Below are 16,734 nucleotides of genomic sequence, written 5' to 3' on the forward strand. Positions count from 1 at the left end.
ATGTAGGGCACACTAAACTTAGTAAATTCTTAGTGGCATTTCATTGTCACGCTTTCTTCACTATAAAGTCAGATCCTTAATCAGAACACGATGCTGGGTTCTCGTGAATATTGCATTCAATAAGTCCTGGGCAGTTGTCGGCAGAAGCAGCAAAGGAAACGTGTATATCCACATGTTTCGATGCCAGAGAAGACATTAAGGCCCCTGCCATTTTGGAAGGCATCTAATTATAACTAATCTGACGCCTGGTGTCTGGCTGGACTTTGAGTGATGAGGCCAGCTAGACCAGTCTGAGAGGAGAGAAGTCCACATATCACCTCCATTGTGCCATTCCGGCTACTTAATACATGAGCCTGTTGAGACAGCATTGAGATAGTTAAGGAAAGAGGTTGATGGACATCTGCAGGTCCTCGTCTTGTCCCTCTGCTTACTGAGAACCTCTTCCACAAGGAGACCTTTAGATGAGCATCCACAGCCCACTGAGTCCATTCTAATACATGCACTCATATAGCCATTCTCCAAGTGTCCTTGTCACTGATCCTTCAGTCTCGGTTTTTCCAAACTTTTTTACCATATAGCTAAACCATTAATTATCTCCTATGAATCAGTATAGATGTGTATGTCTGACTATCTTTCTGTCTAGACAAGTAAAACAACAACAACAACAACAACAACAACAACACCCCAGATGTGCTGCTTGAAGTTCTGCCAAATAGCGTTTCCTTTTACTCTTGTCTTTCAGAGTGTGCTGTTGTAATGGTGAAAAGCCCACTCGTGACTGTTACCAGCATTATCCCGCAGAACAGTCTATAACCCAGGCTGCAGTGTTCTTTTTTCTTTTCAGGCTGGCTATCTGTAAAGAACTCCCCGTGATGCTTGAACCTGACCTGCCTGAGTGCTGGGCGCATCCATCTTTGTGGCTTGGTGACTCAGGTAACACCAAGTGATGGGTGGTCAACTCAGGGCACATGGTTTTACTTGTCCCTGGTATTCAGTCTACCCAGATCCAGAAGTAATCCAATTATTCTCACAAGGAGAATAATTATGCTCTTGGGAACATAACTTTGCTTCAAAAGCCTATGAGCTTAGAGTGTTACTTTGCTCTTAGGCTCTGCGCAGTATCAGCCCTGCCTCAGACACCTTCAGCACAGCTAAATCTGCAGTATTTCAAGGTCCAAATGTCTGCAGCTACCTGGACCATCTGGAGAGCGTTCTCTTTTCCTGGGTCTCCCTAAAAGGTGGTGCCCTTGTGGTTTATTTGGTAACTGGATAGAAACAGCACAAATGAATGTAGTACATATTGCCTTCAAAGTTCAAAGAGGATACTTCCTTAGTTGGGTTCATGACTCAGCACATCTTCTTGCACTTTGAAGAGGCTCTTCTGATATGTCCCAGACAACTGCAACTGCTGAACTTTCGATGTAGGAGCAAGACTTTGACTTTTTATCTCTGACTCTGGCACTCCTGTGTCTCACCAAGAGATTTAGGGTAATTGTTACCAACATTCTGCCTTATGCAATGTGAGGTGATCAAGGTCTCTGAGGAATAAATTATGACAGAATGAGAAAATTGACATAACCCTGAGATAAGAGGGTGTGGTGTACTTCTTTCAAGTGAAAGTAAATTACATCTAGTGAATTATGATTATTGGGAAAGAAAAAATTTGTCAGATTGAAAGATGTATACCAGGTACCGGGATCTGTGTCTTTTTTCTTCAATAATGAGATTACCTAAAACGTTTAAAAATAATATTTGCTTCAATTATGAGATTACTTTAGGAACAGCAAGGACATTTAATATCACCATCCGATTAAATTTTGGAAAATCCAGCAATTTTCAAGACCCGTTTTTCTTTTTGCATAGACTAAATGGTTGAGTTCAATGGGGTTGAGAAGAGTCAATTTTCTGGACTCTTTTATGTCTTTGACGGTGGTCCTTATCTCAATGATTCCACCTGTGATGTATGGTATTGCTGTTGGTCTACTATTTTGTATGAAGATATGGTATGGAAATACAATTTCAAAGTTTTCCACTTGGCCCTTCCTGAAGCTATGGCTCAATTTCCAAGCACATATATTCCAGCTGCACACTTGGGAAGGAGGCGCCAACCGCAGGATGAGTTCATGGATCTCACACCTCATCTTTCTAACTCTTCACTTGACTGGTGGACCACAGCGGTATTCTGGTTCCCAGGAATTGATGTTAGCTCAGAGCCAGTATCTAATATTTGCTGAAAAATGTGGGAATTTCTCTTTCCTCTCTAATTCTCAGTTTCTTCATCTGTAACACGAAGAGAAATATTGCAGCTACTAAAAGGTTTGTGGTGAGGATTAATGAGCGAGGACAAGCAAAACTCTCAACAGAGTAACTGGCACAAGATTTAGGGTGAAAACACTAGTACTGCTAGGATTCTTGAAGGTGATGGGTGATGGTATCTCTTTTTAAAGCCATGCAGTAAACTTGCATCTTTCTTCATTTAGGTGATAAACAATTCTTCATTACACTAATTTCTTACTATTTTATTGGTTTTGTTGTTGCTATCATGTCAAGTGGCAAAGAAAATTCCATGTTTTGAAAACTATATAACACTAAAAATCTGGCAAGCAGGATTGTGATAATTTTTTGTTTTCATTTGGAAAATTCGAGGCTTTATTTTTCTTGCACCATGAAGCCTTAAAATAACAGGGCATGAAAATGCTATTCAGAACACCAAACTCTGGTCAGCGGTCAATGATTTCTTTAAAGCCTGATTTCTCCACGAGGCTGCAAGTTCCCTGAGGGCTGGGGTCAAGTCTGCTCACTTACTAAAGATCTGTTACAGGCCTAGCTCAGGAAGTATTTGTTACTTGAACAAATAAATGCTTTACCTGTGTCTCTCTTTAGAAGCGTTTGATTTGCCTTTTATTTCCCACACTTACATGTTTTCAGCTACACCAAGCTTCTTGCTCTTCCCTGAATACTCCAGATATTTATCCCTCCAACCCTTTTTGCATGCTACTTTTTCTTGGTGTCATGTCTCTCCACCTCTCTGTCAACCGGAAAACTGTCATGTAAAAGAATTCCTGCAAAAAAACCTTTCCAGAGTTTCATTAGCAGTGTGTGTCATTCTCTTACCCCTGCTCCGATAACATTTTACATTTGCTCTGACTATTATTCTTATTACTTTGAACCCTACTTATGTGTGCACGTGTCTGGTTTCCCATGTCAACTGTGCCCAGCACAATTTCTGGCACGTAGAGCAGTAAATGGAGACTGAATGCATGAGTTGAGGGAGAACAGGGATAACACATTTTCCTGGTTCAGAGAGGCGCAAACATTGCCCACATCATCTTTGATGATCTCTTCTAGTCACTAAGCAATCAGAAGAGAAATCTTTCTGCATAGTTAAAATTCCTTGACAATTTTACCTACCAATTTTGCTAGTGTTTAGATGCTACTAAGTGGCAATGGAGAGGAAGGATGCTTTCTGGTCTCCAATGAGCATACTGTCTTGTTGAAAAGCCTAAGTTACAAATAGATTGTGAGTAGTCATGGCTTAAATCTGAAGGAAGCAATTTCTGTATTGGAAAAAGTGTGGATTAATATATGAAGGATGAAATTCTTTGAAGGGAAAGGGTGGATGGGTGAAAGGACAAAAACATTGTGTGTAGCACTGAAGACCTTATTTGGTAACCTACTTTGTCACGTTTGCATAATGGAATCAGAGGATAAGCATCTTGATGTGTCATACAGAGTCTTCTTTGAAATAAAGTTAGGAAAATGGGGATAGCATTTCATTTCCTGAAATGCATTGGTATAGGTTAGATAACTCATTAAATAGGATTTCAATTTTCAGACAAGGTTTCAGAAAGCAAAGCAATCTAACATAATTTTATTAATTTTTTTAAATTAAATTTATTGAGGTGACAATTGTTAGTAAAATTACATAGATTTCAGGTGTACAATTCTGTATTACATCATCTATAAATCCCATTGTGTGTTCATCACCCAGAGTCAGTTCTCCTTCCATCACCATATATTCGATCCCCCTTACCCTCATCTCCCACCCCCCACTCCCCACCCCCCTTACCCTCTGGTAACCACTAAACTATTATCTGTGTCTATGAGTTTCTGTTTCTCATTTGTTTGTCTTGTTCTTTTGTTGTTTTTGGTTTATATACCACATATCAGTGAAATCACATGTTTCTCTGCTTTTTCTGTCTGACTTATTTCGCTCAGCATTACACTCTCAAGATCCATCCATGTTGTCACAAATGTTCCTATATCATATTTTCTTACCGCCGAATAGTATTCCATTGTGTATATATACCACAACTTCTTCATCCATTCATCTATCGAAGGACATTTTGGTTGTTTCCATGTCTTGGCCACCTTAAACAAAGCTGCAATGAACATTGGAGCACATGTGTCTTTATCTCTAAATGTTTTCAGATTTTTTGGGTAGATACCCAGGAGAGGGATTGCTGGGTCATATGGCAATAAGACCTGACACAATAAACTGCATAGAAGAAAACATAGGTACTAAACTTATGGACCTTGGGTTCAAAGAGCATTTTATGAATTTGACTCCAAAGGCAATGGAAGTAAAAGCTAAAATAAACGAATGGGACTATATGAAACTTAAAAGCTTCTGCACAGCAAAAGAAACCATTGACAAAATAAAGAGGCCACCAACTGAATGGGAGAAGATTTTTGCAAACAGTGCCTCCGATAAGGGGCTATTATCCAGAATATACAAGGAACTCATGCAACTCAACAACAAAAAAACAAACAACCCAATTGAAAAATGGGCAGAGGACTTGAAGAGACATTTCTCCAAAGAGGACATACAAATGGCAAATAGACATATGAAAAAATGCTCAACATCACTAATCATCAGAGAAATGCAAATAAAAACCACAATGAGATATCACCTCACCCCAGTCAGAATGGCTTTCATCAACAAGACAAATAGTAACAAATGTTGGAGAGGCTGTGGAGAAAAAGGAACCCTCATACACTGTTGGTGGGAATGCAGACTGGTGCAGCCGTTATGGAAGGCGGTGTGGAGGTTCCTCAAAAAATTACGAATTTTATTAATTTTAAAGCTTTGTATTCCCCCCAAAGAAGCAAAAAAATAGTTCAAGAAAGTGAATAGAAAAAAAACACATGCCAAATGTAAATAATAGTATGATTATTTTAGAGACATGGGAGAAAGAGTATAGCAGTGTTCCTCCAACGAGGAGCTGTGAATATTGGGGTGAGTTACAAAGGAGAAAGTGCTTTGGGGCAGGTGTTGGGAGGTGTATGACAGTGGTTGATGGCAGCCCTAGAAGAGAAGAAGGTTGCTGAGGGTGTCTTAGGCTGGTGGAATAATCAAGGTAACAAAGACGGAGGGAGAGGGGGCTTAGGAGAGGCAGAAGAGGCTGTGAACAGGTTAGTATTCTAATACTAACACAAAACATATAGGTGTGGTCTACACAATTGTAGTCTCATACAATGAAGAGAAGGAAATAAGCAGAGACATTTATTACTATTATTATTGTTTGGCTGGGAGGCACCCAGTGTATCACATGGATCATGGAATCTGACTGCCAGGTTTCAAAGGATGGCCAACTTTTTCCTTGGACAAGTTACTGAATCTTTCCATCTTGGTTTACTCGTCGGTGCAATGGGACTGTGAAATAATCAGGACTGTGACGTGGATTAAAAGAGGCAACATTCATAATGCACTGAGCTCATAGAAGTTTGCTATTATTATGTAACGTGTGGAGTTAAACAGATGATACATCATGATTGCTCTACCCCAGCATATTGTTATGGTCATATAAGGGCTTTAAATATATCCATATGACTTGACACTGGGCTTTTTAAAACTTTTCTGTGAAATTCCAGAACTTGAGTTTGAAGTTTTAGTTATGTTTTTTAGATGCTGAAAATATACTTTGCATGATGAAGTAACAGATAATCATCATTTAATTTTTAAAATGTTATCAGATGTCTTTTTATGTCTGCTCAGCTTTCATTCAACACACGTTTATTGAGTGCCTATTGTGTGTCAGGCATTGTTCTAGATGCTCGGGAGACAAAATTCCTGCCCTCCTAAAATATTTCTAAAAAAACACACAAAATTTTAGTAACTTATACTTTTCATAGGCAATTAATCAGATGTTGGGGCTGATTCCATAGAAAAAGCTATGGGAAAAAGGTTAAGTATTTAAAAAGGTTAAATGATACAAAAATCAAAATTCCATTCTTCTAAATGATGTGAAGATGGGTGATGAACAAAGCAAATCTTTATGTTCCATTTTGTGTCTTAAAAGTTATCCAAATTTATAGGTTATTACCAGATGCTAAGATTTAGGAAGTATCATTGTGGAAATGAGAGCACAAGAAAAAAGAGATAAAAATAAAGGACAAAAAATAATCCTGAAATAATTAATCCTGAAGCAATAATTAAATCCAATAATTGAAAAAAAAACACACAAAGACTTAAAATATTACAAACAGAAATGAACCATTTTGGTGAAATCCAAGGGTCTTGATTTCTAAGTATAAAAATTAGGGATTACAGTCATTGAAAATCAGGAGAGGAGAAAAAAATTAAACCATAGATAGAGCTTATAATCTTCCAAGCATTGTCCATGTTCATTCTTATTTAATGTTCACATTCAACTCTGAAGAGAATTTTATTTTCTTTGCTTAAGAAGAGAGAACAGAGGACTTGCATGGGTGAGTAGCTTTCTCTGGATCATGGAGTTAGAATGGGCTGGAGAGAAGATTTGAACTTGTCCGATTTGCTTCTAAAGGCTAAACATGTTCTTTAAAAATGACATTTATTCCCATAGGGCTGTCCAAAAGTTATATTTGGCTCTTAAAGTGATTCATTGTCAACTTATCATAGTTTCATCTGCCTGATGCAATGGTCTAGCATAATGAAAAACATCCCATTCTACTGCTGGTAGGAACTGGGCTAGGAACTGAATGGGCACGTGGTACGTGCCCTCCACGCATGCGTACATTCTGCAAATTTCCCCCCAGCACCATGACCGTAGGTGCTCTTTTAGATTTTGGTGATCAGACAGAAGACAGAATTCCTGTTCTCAAAGGACTTACAGAATGGTCGGGAGACAGTTACTTTAGCAAATAATGAGATAGCAAAATATGTCAGTGATTATTATTAAACTCTTTAAATTCAGTTCCTTTAAATTAAATGCAGAGAATACTTATAAAGTGCTGATCATATGCAAAGAAACTGCAGTTTTATAAATAATTGTGCTCTGGAGAAGCGGTACATCTGTATATGACACAGTGCAACAAGGAGGATACATGATTAGCACAGACTTGGTATTTTCATAAGGACAAAACTGGCTTAGCCTGACATGATATTTCAGGAGATGTCACTTAAGGAATTTGTCTGTGTAGTTTTAGCAAGAACAAAATTTTCACCAAAGGCAGGTGTGGTCAGGTTGAGAGATCAATGGAGCTATTTTTAATTAAGACAGAAGCACAATTTGTTTGACTCATCCCAAAATTGTTCGAGCTTTATAAATCAATGTCAAAGTTATGACTCAGAGTCAAAGTACCTATTATCTGGCCATCAGTTTAGAATATTGGTGTGTCCAATTTTTTATTTTATTTTATTTTTTTAGCATATGCTGTTCTAACAACAAGGCTTGTCTAAAGGCACTAAAAGATATTGAAACATTATTTAGTTATGAATAGACATATCTCTGTTTAATCTATTTATATCCAGAACTGTTAAATTAGACAACTGCATGCACAGAGTTATGTGTAACTTCTATGAGATTATTATTCTAAGATTATGGTTTTTTTATTTTTTATTTTTTTCTTGAAGATTAGTCCTTTGGATCTACCATTCTGGTTTTGATTTTAATTTAGTTTTTAGTTGTGTTAACTTGTATACTCAGCAAAAGATTATCGATAGAATTTCAAGTCACACACCATTATATGCTAAACAAAATAAAAACGATAGGATATGTTATATCTATGGAAAAGAGATTTATAAATGTCCATGTGTTTTAAGCAAAGCTACATGTTCAGAGAACATTCTATAGGGCATAAAGACTTTAGTAAAAGAAACTTTTGAAGTGCAGAAAACTCACTTGAATCTTCGTTTCTGAGCTCTGAAATTCCGTTGAAATTGAATATGGTGAAATTCATTCAGATCAGATTTGCTATCAATACCACTTTGTGTCCTGGGACAGTCTGTTCAGTTAGGGGGCTTCCTTCATTTGTCACTTTGCATCCAGCAAACCAAATCCAAATCTGTGGAGATAAAGTAATTAGATATTTTAAATAGTGACAAGAACCTCATAAATAGTCAATTTCTGGAGCATTACTAGCTACCCAGGCAAGTAAAAGTCTATAAATGCAAAAATTTATTAGAGAGTATCATCAGCCAGCCTATTGGCTTTGATTGCTTAGTATAAATAGATTGCTGGGTTTAAAGGCAGATCTGTGACGGTGCTCACCTTTCATTTTTCCTGTCAAGTAAAAAGAAGGCAAGTGGCCCATAAAGGCCTCAATATAAGCAAATGAGTGTCTTTATGGTTGTAAAGATGTATTGTGAGACTTTTCACAAAAATAGGCAACCGGCAAACTGCTTGGGAGTAATTAGACATAATCTGATGCATGCCACCTCGCAAAGGAGGAAGAACTAATTACAATTACAATACACCCTGCTTAGGAACATATTTATTGTACTTACTTTAAAGATGTTTACTTCACCTGAAAGAAAGGGACTACAAAGGCATTTCCGTGGAATCATAACAGATTATCTTCTTTTACCGACCATATTTATTTCAATTTTGAAAATTCATGGCAGACAGCGTTTTAATCCACTTTAAACTTTGGGCTCCATAAATGTTTAAAACTAACATTGCTTAAAAAAAACACCCATATCCATTTCCAACTCCCCCTCTCCCCACTGGAGACAGAATGAAATACAATAATTTGACACAGTAATTTAATCATACCTTCCTTGAGAAAAAAAATTCAACACTTACTATACTCATTAAAAGATGAAACATGTATTAACAGTTAATCCTCAAAAGAGAAACAAACCACAAAGATCCAGTAGAACTTTCCCAGCACACGTTCGTTCAGACGTGCTGCCCTCATCATAAAACACGGAATATTCATTGCTATAATTCAAATAACAACAATTGAAACCAAAATGTTAAGTTGTGACAAAGTAGAAAAGTGGAGATGGATTAATAATATTCCTATTATTCAGGTTGACTTTGAATTGTTAAAATGCACTATAAAGCAATAAACTTGTACCTTATTCCCCAAGTGAATTTTCTTTTTATTCTATCCAGAATGGGACATCTGTGTTGTTATAGAGAAGATACCTGAAATTAAAGTTGAAGTAGAAAAAGAAGGAAAGTGAAAGAGTTAAGGGGATACTTGTAACTTTATAAGAATCTGGAAATGATACATTTCTTTCTTTTTAGGGCAGGGCTTGCCCAGGCCAGAAATGGATCGGAGTTGAGTGGAGTGGTCACTGTTCTGTGAAGAGAAGGTGGGGCACGCACGCACAGGTAGGCACTTGGTGGAAGTCTGTCCCTGGTGGTCCCTGGCACTCTGACCGCCTGGTGTGTGGATTTCTTTGTACAATTAGGAGGAGATCTCCACAGCAAAATGCCATAGGACCTAGCTCTGACCCCACGTGGCCTCTGTGATGCATCCTCCCTACTATCCATGGCCAAATTAAAATCTGCTCTCTGGAGAGGGCAAATCATTGAACATATGTTTAACCTAAAAATTGAGTTTTCAAAAACTTTAGTTTTAGAATATGCTAAGATATATCCTTACACTAGAACTTTCTCTGGTGTAAGAACGTTTTCTAACTCCAAAGATTGGTAAAATGGAATGGAATGCATACATTATTAATATGCACATTATTGCCAGAGTGGGATAATTTCAGTGTGCCCTTGTGTATTTTGGAGAGAATGTCAGCAATGTTGAAATAAGATGCTGAATAAAAGTTATGAGCACATTCCTACTGCAGGCTTTTTCCCATAGAAGATTTAAATTCAGACTTCACATTTTATTTTAAAGTACGGGACAGACAGAGCATGTGTCCTCAGTAGTCAGGATTCGATTGGATAATATCTCTCAAGTTTATCGATTACTGAACTACGGGATGCATGCAATTCCTACAAGTTTAAATTCTTAAAGATTTAAGTTCCCAGATGTTATTTTCATAATGAAGAGCTGCAGTAAAGCTTTGGTTGAGTTTACAATAGTGTCAAGATAAGCAACAAAGACCTTTTTAAAAATACCCCGAGCCTTATTAAAATAGCCCTAATTTTTTTGTGATCCTTTCGTTTTCTTCAAGATTTATATTCTCAAAATGGGAAAATTGTTGAAGCTACTTTGACAGTAACCCTGACTGGTGAGAAAAAAAAAAAAAAAAGAATTTTCCACAGAGCAACGGCACCACTGAAATCTGCGTTTTGTCAAAACTGAAGACATTGCAATGAATCAGAATTGAAGTAGCCAGGTCATACTGATGAAGGCCCTGGTTCACTGGGGAAAACATGTTCCCCACCTGGCACACCGACTCTGCAGCAAACACATCAAATAGAGGTTCAGACAGGACCAGTGACACGAGAACCTCGTTTTCTCTCCAAAGGCCACATAAGTGGGAGGTACTGTAACGGTACCCACATGCTTCTTGCCCCTCTGTCTTTGCATGTTCTCACAGTAAAAATAGCACACGTCTAATAGGACAACCTTGAAAGAAAATGAACTGCTGGGCAGCGTTACCTTCTGTGTGGCTGAGGGTTCATGAGTTTTCACCAGTTGCCCGAGTCTGTCTGGACATGTTCCAGTGCTCACCCTATTAGCACTGGCAATTAGACGGAGTGTTATAGCTAAGAGACCCCGAATTTGATTCCAACCTCTTCTCTTTGCAGAACCCAATTTGATTTTTTTTTCTACCGAAAAAATGCATACACACATATAACTGTATGTGATTGTGTGTGTATTCCTGAGGCACCAAAACAAAAGTGACGACCCTGTAATACTGAAATCTGGATTTCCTACCATGAAAGAGAATGAATTTTATAACAGTACAAATTCTCCCTGGTTATTTTTAAACAACTCTGTACTTAAAACTACACCAATTTTGATATTGTCTTTGAACTCTGTCTTAGCTGCATATGTTGGCACGAAAGTTCCTAGCTGGTCAACCATTGAATGTATCAAGGAATGGAATATGAACTTTAAGAGACTCAAAGAGTAGTAATCTGGGGAAAGGATACATACAAGTCAGTAAATATGAAAGCTTGCCAGGCTACATGATACAAAGAGAATGTATAAGAAAAATCTGTAAAGTGTTATCAAAATACGAAAAGAAACTCGGAAAGGAGCACACTGCATATTTATTTACAACAACTAGCTCTGTGTTTGCTGACATGAAAATGCGTTTGAGCAGGGGAGTGTTGGGATATACAGATTGTCAGGGGAGATGAAAATGGAGCAAGAATGACCAAAGTTAAGAGACCTAATGACTCGTGACATCTTCCCTTAAAAATAAACCCCCAAATGGGAAAGGAATAATAAATTTAAAAATCACTCACTGATTGGCAACTCAGATTTTGCTTTATTAGCGGGACTAGTGAATTTTCTGTGATAGTTTGTTGTATTTAAAGAGAATGTAAAACTCTCATTGCAAACAGTTGTTTACAGTGCGTTTTTCAGCGCTGAGCTGTTTTAAAGCTCAATTGTGCATTTTGCAGATAAAGTGGGAAAACTAACTGAAGGCTGTATTGTAAGCAGTGGTTGCCGTGGAAACCCCAGTTTCAAGAGCTGGTTCTCCATTACCACTTAATTTAGGCTTCCTAATTGCATTCCACTAAATCGGTAGCGACAATATCTGCAGAGCAAAACTGCGTGCCCAGTCTAGCGCAAACCTCTTTGAAACGGGCTTTTTGAAAGCCAGGAGCTATAAAAACTCAGCATGACGCAGAGCATATGAGAAACCTGCAGTTCAAATGTACTACTGCCTGCTTTCTCATCCTTGGTAACTTCAGTGCGCTCCACACCAATCTATTTGTTCAGTCTACCTTAAAGATCATAAAGCTCTGCCATGTGGAAACTCATCTGTCCAGCAACACATTGGTGCAAAATAGATTTAATTGTACTCCCAGCCTGGTATCATGTCCATCTTATTTTACTACACGCCAGCAGGTAGCCATGCACAGTCTCACTTTCCTTGAACTGCCCTTGTTCCACAATACGTGGAGAACAATACTTTTCTCAGTTTAAATTATTTGCCACTGTTGGGCTGAGCGGAGAGCTAGACCGCCCATATGTGACTTGAAGAGAGGCTTGTCAGAACCACTAGACATAAAAGCATTGCAATTATCGACCACACTGCTTTAATAGAGGAGGCAACTAATATGATAGTGTAAGTGACTGTGCCAGCGAGGAGCTCTTCGTCACTGTCAGATTAACACTTGAGTTAAACTCTTGTAAATCAGTCACATTATGCTGCTGGTGGAGAAATAAACACAGACCTATTATGCTTGGGATTCCAGAGGGCTCTCTCCGCAAAAGGAGTTACACCGGATGCCCTATTAATCTGAATTTTGTCGTGTTTATTATTTTGCAATTACTGATGTGAGTAACGGTGGGAAGATTTAAGTTGCCTGTGATTAGATTCTCAAACGGAAGCTTGTGCCTTTGGTGACAGAGAAGGCCAGCCTGGCTCAGTGGCCCGGCCTGGGAGTGCATGGTGGGCATTCTGTGTAATGTTCAGTGGGAGAGGAAACCAGCTCAGCCCTGAATGACAACAAAATCCCACAGTTCTCGGTTTCTCTTTCAACAACAAACGCTTTCAAGCAAAATGCCTTGCTGTCTTGGAGTACACGACTTCATGCCAGTCCACGGCGAGGCACGTAACTTCCTTGCTCAGGTCCTGAGGATTTGGCATCTATACTGTAGGCAAAAGACTCTTTTGCTCTAGAGACAAGTAAAGAGCTGCAGCGTTTTATCCTCTCCCTGGCGTCCAAGAATGTTGCTAAAGCAGCCGGGAAGCTGCTGCCAAGCACTCCACCATTGTCTTCCAGCTCCCAAGGTTTTGAATGCCCTTGCTTTCCCAACTGTGGGTCTACCGCAGGAATGAATGAAGCATTTTCCAGGACAAGACTTTATGAATGAGACAGCTTGTGTATTACAAGGCAAGAGGATCCTTGAATTTCCTAGATTAAGAAAGCGCACGCTAAGGGGATCTTGCCTCTCTGTTCTAGCAGGGATGTGGAGGGGAAGTAAAATAACATCACCCACGAGACTGTGCCACAAAGTCTGTCCATGGAGGCACGATATAAAATGGGCAGGCATATGAGAGCCCTGGCTGAGGTCACTTCTCATACATGAACTGGGGCTGGCCCAAGGTTGTGGGGGAGGAGCTACCGCTGTTGGACAATTTCAAGCTGTAGGAAAACAAGGTCACCTCATTTGACTGCATTAAGTATACTGACTCATGATTCTGTGACTGAGCTTGGAGACGAAGTTCCAGCAATATTCTGAGCTACAGTTCCTGGATTTTCGTGATCCTCAATTGAGCAGCCCCCATCAAAGTGTTCATTTCCAGTTTCCCAGAGCTTCCTTAAGAAGGCCTCGGGTTGTGAACACACTGTTTTGATTCTGATGCACCTGGACGCTGGGGTTTTCGATATCCTTCTATGTCCACTTCTGTTTGTTTCTTCCTCACGGGGGATGGAGAAAAGTAAATGAGCATGTTTTGTATAATTACCTTGATGTTGCCGTCCTTCAACTAAATAAGGAAAAACCAGTCCCTGTCCCCTGACCTTGCTCCAGGCCACCATCACCCTGCTCTTGCCTGCAAAGTGCTCAGAAGCAGGAACCAGAGGAGCCAGCAGGGACCGAGATCAAGGAAAAGTAGAGGCAACTTTGTTCAAGCATCAGGTTCCTGCTAATTTCCTCTCATGCTACCCTTATGGAAACGCCTCTGATTTTATCTGTGTTCTCCTACTTTGCCACTGCTTATCTCTGATCCACCTCACAAAACTAATAAAATAAAAGACTAATGTTTCCTTCTCATCCTTAACAATTAATTCCAACTCTAAAACTTCTTTGATCTCCTCTCCATTATCCTAAAACTAAACCCCAAAGCTTTGGGCTTAAAATCAAGCCTTGTTCCAGTACATAGCCTGGTTACCCCACGGAAAGAAAATCGGAGCCGCTGTAGAAAATGATTACACTGAATTACAAATCACGGAGAGTTGCATAAATAGTTATGAGGGAAAATTGCAGGATAATGCTGCTGATAGAATCAATAGCATCCTTGGTAGTAATATACCCAGGGGTTCTATATATTATCTATCCACCGAAATGTCAATATAATAAAACCTACAGAGGAATTTATATCAAGATCTATTCTCTGTTAATTCCCAAGTGAATAATAAATCAAATTGGCTATCTCAAAGATCTTCTCTAATCGACTTGTTTGAGAAACAGGCTAAACTAGCCATCACGTTATTCCAAATAATGGATGTTAAGAGGCATTTCTCTCTCTTTTAAAATTTTTACAAGGATTTATTAGCTTATTGCCCATGATAGCAAAGAAAAAAATGGATATTTTATATGTTCCATAAGTCATTAGGATCCATGCAATTATATTTACTAGAAAATGTTTTATATTTATATTATTTTTCTTTGAATCCCAGTGCTTACAAGAGGCCCAGAATATAAGGGATTGCATATAAAATGTTTTTTGAATAAGCAAATATACATTGGTCGGGCTTTATCTTTAGCTATCACTGCTCATTTTCTCTTTTTTTTCCTTGCCATCTAAATCCTTCACATTAATTACATTGTGGATTTTCAAATGTTAGCAACCTATATACATTTTTGGAGAAAAATTAAAGACACATTTTAAGGAGAAGGCTTTTGTGATCCTAGAATGACATCATGTCAGGTATCTTTGAAAGTGGCAAGGACGCCCCCAGCTCACATGGGGATTGCTGATTAAATCTCACTAACACAAATAGGCTTTTCATATACATCTCTCTGCAAAAAAACCCCATAAATAAATAAATAAATAGATAGATAGATAAATAAATAAATAAATAAATAAATAAATTAAATAATTTTAGAGCGCTACATCATGGTTTACATCTTGAATCAATATTCACTATAATAAAATTCCAGGAAAAGAAACATTGTTGTTGTTTTTTTTTTCCTTTTTTAGAAACAAATCTTTGTACTATGTTTGATTGCTTTTTTTTAAAAAAAAGGCATTTGGCCTAATTCAAATAATACAGTAACTACTTCCTAGGTGTTTTAGGCACCAAAGAATGTTATCGAAAGTGGTCACTAGGTACCTATCGGTTCAAGGCTCAGAGCTGAGGGCTAAATCCAGTCTGGGGCCTAAAATCAGCCACAATTTCATCTGGTGGGGGTTAGGGTTTTCAATAATCTGGTCTTTAAACAAAACCTTAACTATGAATCCTATTTGAAACAAAAAAAATGTTCAAGAAAATTTGTCTCAATAAGTTTTGACTTGCTACTTTAATTCTTAGGAGATAAAAACAAGGGTCTGCGTGGGTCTGGCTATCTAATTCGTGGGGCCCTGTGCAACATGAAACGTAGGGCCCTCTGTACAAAAATTAAGAATTTTAAAATGGCAACAGCTGGTCTAAGTGTGGGACATTTTGAGAATGCACGGGTGGCACTCCCTGGAGGCTGGCTCCAGTCTGGATTTAAGTGGTCACGGTTCCCCCCTTTACTAGTTGTGCCCTTGTGTACCCTGTGTAGCTTCAGTTTTCTGGTCTTTGCAATGTGGTCTTTAAACATGTCTTTCCTCACACTAATATGCTTGTTGTGAGCGTGGAATGTGAAAGTGCTTTGTGAGTATTAAAGAACGATATAAAACTATGTCTTATAATATCATTCTTTTAAAAAATTATTTTTCAATTACAGTTAATATGCAGCATTGTATTAATTTCAGGTATACACCAGAGTAATTAGACATTTATATACCTTACGAATTGATCACCCTGATAAATCTAGCACCTATCTTATACACCATGCATAGTCATTACAACATAATCATTGTTTTTTAACTGTGGGATTGTGATAAGGAGGGGAATCAACAAGATTATGACATTATCAAATGCTGTCTTTACTTTTCCTTCTGTGACCTTAGAGTGAAATGACTTGATATTCCTCTCAGTCTCCTTGTGCTTGAGATCACATGGAAACACCATCTTGTTTTCCTTGGAAACAAAAGACAACCACCTTCTGTCCATTGTCTTAGGTCCCTACTTCCACTAGTCTTTGGGGCCTTAGAGTAAGTCATTCACCAAAAATTTATCATGCTGAATTGATTGTGTATTCGGACATATAAAATAATGAAGACCGTGTGAGCCACTTTTCTGAAATCTAACACCATCAACAAAATGCACTCCAGTTGAGCCCTTGTTAAGTCAGAAGAACATGGCTGTCCCCTCAGATCCAGGCAGAAAAAATGCCTGGTGACGTGACTATACTGTTTCTCTTCTTGGATACCACAGCCTTGCTCCCATTTGATATGAGTAACTCTTGGCAGGAGTGGGGGCACCTCAGTGGGCCCCAGTCAGAAGGTCTCTGAAGCAGCTTCCTGACAAGAGGGCTCTCTCAGGATAGATGTTTCCATCGCATCGAAGGCAAAGAGACCAGGCCTAGCCCTCTGTCTGCCAAGACACTTCTGATGAGATT

At 38.6% G+C, this 16,734-nt stretch overlaps 1 protein-coding gene across 4 annotated transcripts in view; it reads left to right on the forward strand.

Moving 5' to 3' along the window:
- LOC109458236 (uncharacterized) overlaps window positions 1–15,912 on the forward strand; it is a 136,981-nt gene extending 121,069 nt beyond the window's left edge. For all 4 annotated transcript variants that reach the window (XR_016020413.1, XR_016020421.1, XM_088795995.1 and 1 more), the window contains 2 exons: window positions 9,459–9,545; window positions 10,346–15,912. Coding sequence is in view for 2 of the 4 variants with exons in the window: in XM_088795997.1 (XP_088652123.1) it covers window positions 9,459–9,545; window positions 10,346–10,387 (129 nt within the window). In the remaining 2 variants the exon portion in view is untranslated. The remainder of the gene's footprint in view (window positions 1–9,458; window positions 9,546–10,345) is intronic.
- Window positions 15,913–16,734: the final 822 nt, after the last annotated feature.

This window comes from Rhinolophus sinicus, chromosome 2 (genome assembly GCF_057876585.1).
Source record: "Rhinolophus sinicus isolate RSI-liver-muscle chromosome 2, RSI-T2T, whole genome shotgun sequence".
Lineage (NCBI taxonomy): Eukaryota > Metazoa > Chordata > Mammalia > Chiroptera > Rhinolophidae > Rhinolophus > Rhinolophus sinicus.